This window comes from Atta cephalotes (assembly GCF_000143395.1).
Source record: "Atta cephalotes unplaced genomic scaffold scaffold00020, whole genome shotgun sequence".
NCBI classification, from domain to species: Eukaryota; Metazoa; Arthropoda; class Insecta; order Hymenoptera; family Formicidae; genus Atta; species Atta cephalotes.
In genome coordinates this window covers 4,286,641-4,296,770 of record NW_012130084.1, presented here as the reverse complement: position 1 = coordinate 4,296,770, position 10,130 = coordinate 4,286,641, and the positions used below count along the sequence as shown (strand labels likewise).

At 29.3% G+C, this 10,130-nt stretch overlaps 1 protein-coding gene across 1 annotated transcript in view; it reads left to right on the top strand.

Annotated features, from left to right (window-relative positions):
* LOC105619311 (hemicentin-1) overlaps nt 1-8,357 on the top strand; it is a 16,864-nt gene extending 8,507 nt beyond the window's left edge. Inside the window, exons 3-5 of the mRNA XM_012200834.1 lie at nt 4,488-4,698; nt 5,232-5,343; nt 8,171-8,357. Coding sequence (XP_012056224.1) covers nt 4,488-4,698; nt 5,232-5,343; nt 8,171-8,357 — 510 coding nt within the window. The remainder of the gene's footprint in view (nt 1-4,487; nt 4,699-5,231; nt 5,344-8,170) is intronic.
* Nucleotides 8,358-10,130: the final 1,773 nt, after the last annotated feature.

Genomic DNA, 10,130 nt, shown 5'->3' with positions numbered 1-10,130 from the left:
GAGAGAGAGAGAGAGAGAGAGAGAGAAAGAGAGAAAACGCGAAATTTGTCACTGCAAAATTAAGTCGCGTACACTCGCGTTTAATTATCGCAAAATTTCCAATTATGTTATTATTTCTTGCGAAGCGTATTTTTCAAATTCTGCCCTTTCGCGTAAACACTCCGCCTGGCATTGATAAATTTTGCGTACGTGGAAATCTCAACGATCGGAATCACGCAATTCGAAGTCAAATAAATTCGCAGTTACAGCGTCGGCAAGGCATTAATCCGCGATCGTTTCCTCGACAAACTTTGCCGGCTCTCTTTGCTAATGCACTCGCGCGACCTGCAATTCGTATACGAGTTCATTCCTCATTTACCCACGCGACATCGCACGTTTATATATACGAGTATATAGAGTAACCTAGTTCACATCTTCGCGCGCCAAAGCTTTTGTAACTCTTTTCCATGTTTTTTCTTTCTTCTTATTTCTGCCTGTGAACTTGCGGGGCAAGTATAATTCTTCACGGTTCAACGTACATATACTTTTTCTTGCGTAAATTTAGAAAATTACGATGGTATATTAATGATCTCATTAACATCGAAATACTTCCAATTATGATTCACATTGTGAAACATTATTTTTAGCGAAAAATCAAAAAGTTGAATATTTAACTGATATTTGTTAAATAGTTATACAATCTAATTGTGCTGTAGAAAATTAACTCTTTGTGTATAGAAATCTCTTTGATGTTATACTATTGAGAAAACAAAAACATATATTTTTACAAAAAAATAAATTATATTTCTTTGCAGATTTTCTTTTTCACTTTACTTTCTTTTTTTTTTTTTAGTAAATTACTTTTATATTCCGCTGTCTGCTTAATTCACATTCTGTTATTGTTTGGTCATATGAAGTGATTAAAGTGATGTTATAAAAGATTCCATGTTATAAAAGGAGCATTGTGTGTACTAAACACATAGTCGCGACGTCAATTTTTGGGACGGTTTAGTGGATTAGCGGGCCGCTCGAGCCGCTGTTTAACCCGGTATTCATCACTCGCGGTCCTAATGCAAAGTAATTTCGCGGGTAGGCGCATAGGTCACCCGGGCGCACGGTGACATTACGCGTTATCGGCCGTTGCTCATGCATCACCGCATGACGCACCAGGAACCCGTCAGAGTCCAATCACCGATCGTAATCGCCGATAAATCAAATTTCTCTCGCACCCTATCCCCTTGCCTCTGCGGATCACCCTTTAGCTCCCTGCTTCCGCCATTCACAGCCACACCATCGGCCCTCAATAACGCGCCGCACGCACATCTGAACGTTTATGTTTGCGATCGTAGAATCAGCACGACCGTCGCGATTGCGCTTCGCCTAAGCCTTGATTTTGCACCGGTGACAGATTGTCGCGCGACAGTCGGGTGTCAATCAGAGATTTTTCTTTTTTGCGCATACGTAATTTGATCGCATTCGCGTGTACGTGATGCCATTCGAAAATTAATCCGAAAAAAATTTCGACGTCAATATTTTAGGCTTTAATCTTTCAAAGCTCAATTACAAATCTTTTTGTTAAAAATATCAAACAATTTAATTTTCTTTATATTACATCATACAGCAAAAGAGGATGTGAAAAAGGTCATTTTTTTGTTTAGATACAGAATATAAATTAATCATTATAAAATCTTCGTGGGATCCTCTAAAAACAGAAAGTATCAATTATTTATTTATTAAATTCTAGAAAAGTTATAAAAATCAAGATTTATTATAAATTATTGAAATGAATTTTTAAGCTATATAAAATAAAGCTCTTTAAGATAAAACTAATTACATTTATGTGCTGAAAGATAATAAATATAGAGAATATTTTTTGATTTATCATGATATATCCCATTTTAAATGCTCTATTTAAATATTAGACAAATATTCAAAAAATATAAAAAATATAGAAAATGTTACAAAACTTTTTTGTTATTAAAACTTATATGGTTTAAAAAAGTTATATGGAAAAATAATATGATAAACTTATTCTATTTTCTAGTGGAACTATTCATTTTTTGATAATTTCGCTTTAATACTTTTATATGCAGAATAATGAGAAGAACATATGTTAAAACTTATATAATTCCATTTAAAAAAAATGGCGTTAACTTAATATGACTTTTAAAATTAATTTTTTAAAATCAATTTTTTAAAGTCCCTTATTAAGCCATTTTTTTAAATGAAATTATATGATTTTTAATATAATATATTTTTCTAATTATTCTGCATATAAAAATATTACAGCAAAATTATTAAAAAAATGAATGGTATGAGATATTTTACACTTTATTCTAACACATTTTTTATATGAAATATAAAATATTTCATAAACTATTGATTTTGATAATTCTATTTTAATTAGGGATGCACTGAATCATAAAATTGTCAGATACGGGATATCGGATATCTGGTCAGATATTCGATAGAGCAATTATCCGATCGGATACTAGATATTTCCCCGGATATCCGGTCTAATATCTGAAACAAGGCTTACAAAAAAAAGGAAAGCAAGAGAAAAATAGCGATAACAATTTTTTTTATCTTCCCAATGTGGAAAAAAAAAGGAAAGGAATGAACTGTGCAAGTTCAACTGAAAAGGAAAAAATTCTGCATTTTAATAACGTAAACTTTCAATATAAAATTTCAGCTGGATTTATTACCGGATACTAATAATATCCGGCTCTTCGACTAGATATCATTAAAAATTAGTAAAAAAATACCGGTTAATACCGAATAACTGATATTTCCCTAATATCCGGTGCATCCTTTATTTTAATTAGGTACAAAATAATTAGGAAATCAAGTTATTTCTTGATACGACTTTGAAAATTTCATTTTTCTTAAATTAATTTTATCATTTTATTTGTTCTCTTTCAAATTGTACAACTTCCATCGGAACTTTTCATATCTTCCATATGTTTCAAAATATTTGCCTGTGGTATTCAAACAAGACATTCTGTACATTATATGAACAAAAAATTATATTCTCTACAATTATTCGTCTTTCAAGACATAAATATGCAATTAATTTTACTTCAAGAGTTTAAAGCTTAAAAAACACTAATATATCGATTTCAATAATAAACAATAAATCCTGATTTTCATAACTTTCCCTGGATCTGGTGATCTAATAATGATTATTTTCTGTTTTTAATTTTAAAAAATCCCACGAACACTTTCTAATTTACAACAATAATAAGTGTGTAATACAAATAATATAAATAATATGTGTGCAAACATACCTTTAATTCTTAATTTTATATTTATGCACAATAATGCATCACACTAATGATTTGCGATCGCGTCTCTTGATCAATTTTAAAGAAATTGCTAGTTAGTAGTTTTTTCTGACTGATCAAGAAACGTAAACGCAGATGCAATCTATAATCGTTAGTGTAGGTATAAGGCAATCTATTTGCAATAATCTTTGTGCGCAAACGAATGCGACAAATGTGATATAAGTATACTGTAATAGTAATAAGTATACTGTAAGTAATCAATTTGTAGACAAACGAAGTCTTCTCTTTTTTACACGCACATTCTTTTTTGAATTATTTTTATTAGAATGTACTTATTGTATTATTAGTATTTAGTCTTTTTTACGAGTTATATCTACGAGTTGTATCTGTAAGACAGTGTTGTATAGTAAGTGTTGTAAGACAAGAAAAAACCGGGAAATAATGAAAAAATATTCTTTCCCACGTATATTTGAGAGAACTTTTAATGGACAAGAATATTCTTCTTTACCTAAAATTATACTTTCAATTATTATATATTAAGAGCTAGTTAAAATCTTTTAAATGTTATAGTATCCCTAATACAATTAATGTGTTATGTACTATCGTTAGAATTAACTTAATCGAGTGATTCTGCAGTTGGCAATGTATGTCATTGCAGATAATATTAATGTAGCTACATTTTTTCCTATATTTATGTAATATTATTATTTAAAAATATACTCCATTTTATTTTGATAATTATAAATGGAGATTTTTAAAAAAAAGTTAAATTAGAGTAAAAAGAAATGAAAAAACATTGAAAAACAATTGTTCTAAGGGACAGATTCATTTCTAGAAAAAAATCTGGAAAAAATTAGATTTCTTCCTGGACGAAATTTAAATTTTTCAGGAAAATAACAGCATTATGTCATTTTAGTTCTTTGAAATTAATTGGTGTTAATTAATAGATATAAATTAAATGAGTCTTACAGATCTAATGTCAGTAATTGTATTACAAATTTTGGCTTAGGAGAATTAAAAATCGTAGTATCTTTTAGGAAATATAATTTTGCGACTTTTCTCACTTTACTTTTTACATTGTGATATTTTCAAGAATGTGCGAAATGCACATTAGAAGTCATGACACAAAATTTATCCGGCATAACGAGTCGAATTTTTCGATTGAATGTTCAATCGAATATGATGTATTTTGTTGTTATAATAGCGGGTCTCTTGTTTGCGCAGGTCTCGTGGATCAGGCAGCGAGATTTGCATATCCTCACTGTCGGCATCCTAACATACACGAATGATCAACGTTTTCAATCGTTGCACAGCGATGGCAGCGATGAGTGGACCCTGAAAATCAGTTCACCGCAAGTGCGAGATAGCGGAATCTATGAATGCCAGGTCTCGACGGAGCCCAAAATTAGTCAAGCTTTCAATTTGAGTGTAGTAGGTACGTATGCATATCTCTCTTTTTATTTATGACAAATAAAATTCAATCGATATACAAACAAATTCTGAGTTCAAGATTTTGATTAAATAATCTCAAGCATTAGAAGGAAATAAAAAATTATAGAAGTAAATTATAATCGAATAATTGGAATTATAATCAAAAGTAAATTATGATGGAATAATTTAAAAATAGTAATAAATTTTATAAGTGAAAAGATGATAGATTTAGATTTGCGATTTTCATTAATTGAAATAAAAAAAATCAGCATAAGAATGAACATTTAAGGATTGTATTTTAAGCGCGCGTGATTACAAATTCCCAGCTGTGTTCAATAACACACTTTCTAAAAGCCGTTTGTTTCTTAAGTGAATTTTTAAATGGGTAGTTTCGAACGGTTCGACATGAGTTAATTGCAGCTTTGCGGCGGTTTAAACGAAATTGCGATCATACTTCTTAGTCCAGGCTTTACTCGACTACCCGCTTGCGCTCTATGGCTAAAAACCACTTTAACTTTGTTCCGTCCTCATGTGCAGTCTCGAAGGCAAAGATCAACGGCAATTCGGAGCTCTACATCAAAAGCGGAAGCGACATCAATCTGACCTGTATCGTACTGCAAACGCCGGAACCACCATCCTTCATCTATTGGTGAGTTTCAGCGTTCTCCCTTGACGATAGTGCGGATTGAATTTGTTCCACATGTATTTCGACACAGTCGAATGTTTTCGCGAAATCCAAATCTACAGTGACCTCCATTCAGTAAAATCTGTTTTATTGAAAAATTTCAATGCCCGTAAAACGAATCTCCAATGAAGTGAATCTCCGTTGAAGTTAATTCCTGGAGACGATGATCTTTAAAATTTATAAATCTTACATGATCCTTAATTGTTTGTGATCTTAATGATTTTTAAAATTTATAGATTACTAATATGCTAATTTGGAAATTCTCTTGTGTTTTTACATTCGCATATAAATACTTCGCACATATAATTTATTCGTATATTTTATTTAATAATTTAATAAAGATATTTAAAAATTGTTTAATAGATTTTATTTTACAATTGCTCTCTGTTTATTAATATTTTTCAGATTCTCGATAACACTGAATAAGAAATAAAAAAATTCTTTTATTAACATAAATTACCTTTTTGGGGAACATAGAATAAAGTAGGTTTTAAGTATAAATGATGTTGTTTTTGCTTACTGAATACAAAAATAAATAAAAACTTTAGCACGTATAACTTTTTTCTTACTTTTTTTTCATTTTTATCATGACGTCATTTTTAATCCTTTCATTAATGTACAATTTGTCATCCTTTTTATTCTTATCATGGATGCGGTTCACTTGACGCTACAAATGCTTCGAAACTTTTGATTGATTAATCGGAAGGAAGAATTTTAATTGACCAATCAAAAAATGCTTCAAAGCATTCATAGCATCAAGTGAACCGTCTATATTTCACAAGATTTCAAAAAATGTAAACATGGAAACAGGATTAAGTATGTGTAAAATTCTTTATTGTTCAAGAGTAGATTTTTAAGATATTATAGCGAAATTATAACAAATATAACAAAATATATAAATTGTTACTATTTAAAATTTGATATAAAATTATGTTATTTAAACGAATATCTATGCATTAACAGAAAGCATTAAATACAAATATCTGCTGTATTTTCTATATTTGCTTTATTTTTCATTTTTTATTATGTTACTACAATATTTATTAGAATATTATTTTTAGAAATAGCAGCTTTATTTTCCATGTATAACAACATATACAGCACATATAAATTCAATTATTATTTTTATTTCCAATTTGACAACCGAAATATAAACTACAATAATATAACGAACAAGGTCATAAATTAAAACAAACAAAATAATGTTATTGAAATTTATAATTTATTAACATAAACGGATCTGACATCGAAAACCGAACATTTCGGGTACCTTTCGTGATATAAGAAATGTTTTAAATACAATAATAATACAATATTATAATAAATATCAAAAATAATACTACAATACATATTATTAATAAGAAATTAAACACTATTGAAATATTAATATAATATTTGTGTGTATATGCATGCGTGCGTGCGTGCGTGCGTGTGTAAAACTTCCTTCTCTCCCTATTAACTCACAATATGAATCAAGAGACACCTCGAAGCTAAACAGATACGTAATTTAAATAGAAAAGAAGATAATATTATGGCACGCTATTCAGGTTTTTTACAATTATTTTTGTTAATAATTAATATTTAAATTTAAAATTTAATCCATTATGTTCGTTAAAATGTTTAATAGATTCTAGACTAAAGTTACAAAAATATATTACTTATGAATCTATTTATAAAAAAGTGACAGGTATAATGATTTGAAGAGAAACAGAAGTGATAATGTGGTCTTCCACAAAAATTTAAAAAATTGATTTTGCTTAAAAAACACTGCTTAAAAAACACATTTTTTATTAAATTAATAAAAAATAAAATATAAAGGTTAAATAATAATAATTAATAAATAATAAAATATATATACGTACACATAACTTCTTTCGCATATAGGCTGTTTACTACCAAAAATCTAGTACATAAACTGTAGATTAATAATAGAGCTACAATCAATTGGAAATATTCATGGAATAATTATTGTATTTTGATTTTATTTTAAATTATTGTATAAAAATCTCGAAAAGAACTTGTCAGAAGTAAGCATGCTTAGCGAGCCATTAGCAAAATGTCATGCTATTATTTAACTTTGCATAACTTGAAATTTTGTACAGCCAAATAAAATGTTAAATAACAAATAATGCACTTAAATATACACATATGCATGATAATAGTATATTTAAGAAGAATGAGGAATTATGTATAATTAAAATGTAAAAATATTAAAAACGTTTCGTAATGTTTGAAAGTAAAAATTCGTTATAATAAATGCTATTGTGTAGTAAAATATTAGCGTTAGCATCATGGTGTAACGGCGAACTATTAAATAAATAATTCCATAAATAAACAAGAGGAATTCACTTAAATAACCTAAACAGAGATATTAAGAGCCATTATATCTACATTACTACTTCTTTTCTAAATAAGAAAATAAAAATTACAAATCCTTTATGTCGTATAAATATGATTAGAATATAAATTAAGCGGTCGCTAAGTTAATAAAATAACAAAGATATAAACTTTTAAGTCGTAAGCTTTTGTTTTTGCAAATGATCTATTTTGTGATTTCATGTAATGAAACGAATACATAACAAAATTGATTTGGTGCATTTGTACAATAATTTACGAGAAGAGATATTTAGACATTTAGATTTTCAAAAACAAGTGCTTTCGTTTACATTAAAAAAAGCTTGGTATAATTTTAAATATCAGACATGAAAATTCAAAATCAATAGAGAAACACAAAATGTAGATAGGTTTTACCAATGTTATCGAAATTGTGTTGACCAGGATAATTTTTCAGGTACAAAGGCGATAACGTGATAAACTACAGCCAACGCGGGGGCATTAGTGTTGTGACAGAAAAGCAAACGCGAACGTCACGTCTTCTGATCAGCAGAGCGCTGCCAGCCGATTCCGGCAATTACACCTGTGCGCCATCCACAGCCGAGTCAGCTAGCGTTCTTGTCCACGTGCTCAATGGTGGGTGAGTCGCGAGTGAAATCATACATCACCGAAAATCTTCAATATTATCTGCCGAAATGTCGCAATATGTCTTCGTATATCTTTCTCACGATAATATCGACAAAATTATTGGCTTTCCACGCGGTAGTCTTTTTGATGGTTTCGACATTCTCGACATTTTAAATAAAATTTCAAACGCATGTAAATATGTCAGCGCGGATAAAAATGTGCTGTATACGTTAAAATTGCCCGAGAGAGATACATTCAAATACAAAGCGATATCTACCTTTGTCAACGTGTCGCTACAAAAAGGTTTTTATATTGTTCGCTCACCGCGTGGATTTTCGGCAAATTGTATCTTTTTCGGAATCAAACGCTTTGAACATATAAATCTGCGGAAAGATCGTAAATTGTTGCCATCACAATTGCTTTTTTAATTAATGAATACAATTTTATAATTTATTTTAATTTACTTTCGTTGCATATACATTGAGATACGAAAGAGTAGAATATAGTTAAATACGCTATTTACTATTAAATTTTACGAAGCTTCTCGTAAACTTTGCCCGAAATGCAAAAGCATAAAATCAATTAATTAATTTCAACAAGTTTCTATTAGTTTTAATCAAGTTTCCGACGAAATGTTTCATTTCAAGTATTACTATAAAGGAAGTTCTAGTCCGTTTGAGGGATATTAAAGAGAAACAATTTCAATTCAATTGCATTTATATAAACAATGTGCGATCGCAGAAAATAGTTTTCCGCATATATATATTTATATGCATACACAGCGAAAAAGTTTAAAACGTTTGATCCTGACGTTTGCAGAATTGGCAAAATAAGGTAAAATTTTCTGCAGTTCCAAATAAGAAAAAGCAACAGAATCTCCAGAAGAAAAATTAAATCGCTCGAGTGCGCGCCATTGATTTTCTTTTAACTCGCTCGATTGCAGCATACAGATTTATTTTTGCTTTACGTATTTTAAAAGTCTTGAATATTTTTTTAGAACAATTTCTAAATCGCGCGTATAATACAAATCATATTGAAAATTTAAAGAGAATACAATTTTTATATTATCTTCAACACGTGGGTTCGACAACAATATTTGCGTTATATAATCGGCATTTAATAATCGTTCAAAGCTGACATCAAAATCTATAACACAATTATTAACACTGAGTCTCACTCATTTAATTTATATTTAAAAGATACTAATTAATTTCAAAGTACCAAAATGATATAACCTATACAAAAATAGAATGAATTCTAATGCTCGTTTCCAATAGTAGATTATCTTTAATCTCGGTTTAACTCCTAAGAAAAAATTAGAAAAATCTGAAAAATAAAATTAACATCTACATTAGTGGAAATGAACAAAAACATTTAAAGAAAATTGAATTGATATTGTTGACAAAGAGATTTATTGAGTTTAGCAGCCTCATCGTTAACTCTGCAGAATTAATAGCCATAATTTTAATAATTTAAAACAATTTGATGATGTTAATTGCATATCTATTTTCTACAGTTGTAAGGACACTAATTATTACACGTTCTCGTAAGCAAAATTAATCTCACGTTTGCCGTTATTCGTAAGAGATTTACAAGTAATTACTGCAGGGAAACCTGCGCGAACTTACCGGAATGAAACTCTCGTCAACTGAGTATATATATATATATATATATATATATATATATATATGTATTNTACTCACGACGTAACTATAGTACTACTACTAACTACTACTCTTCTCTACTACTACTACGTATGTAGTGGACGGACGACTACGTACGTAGTAAGT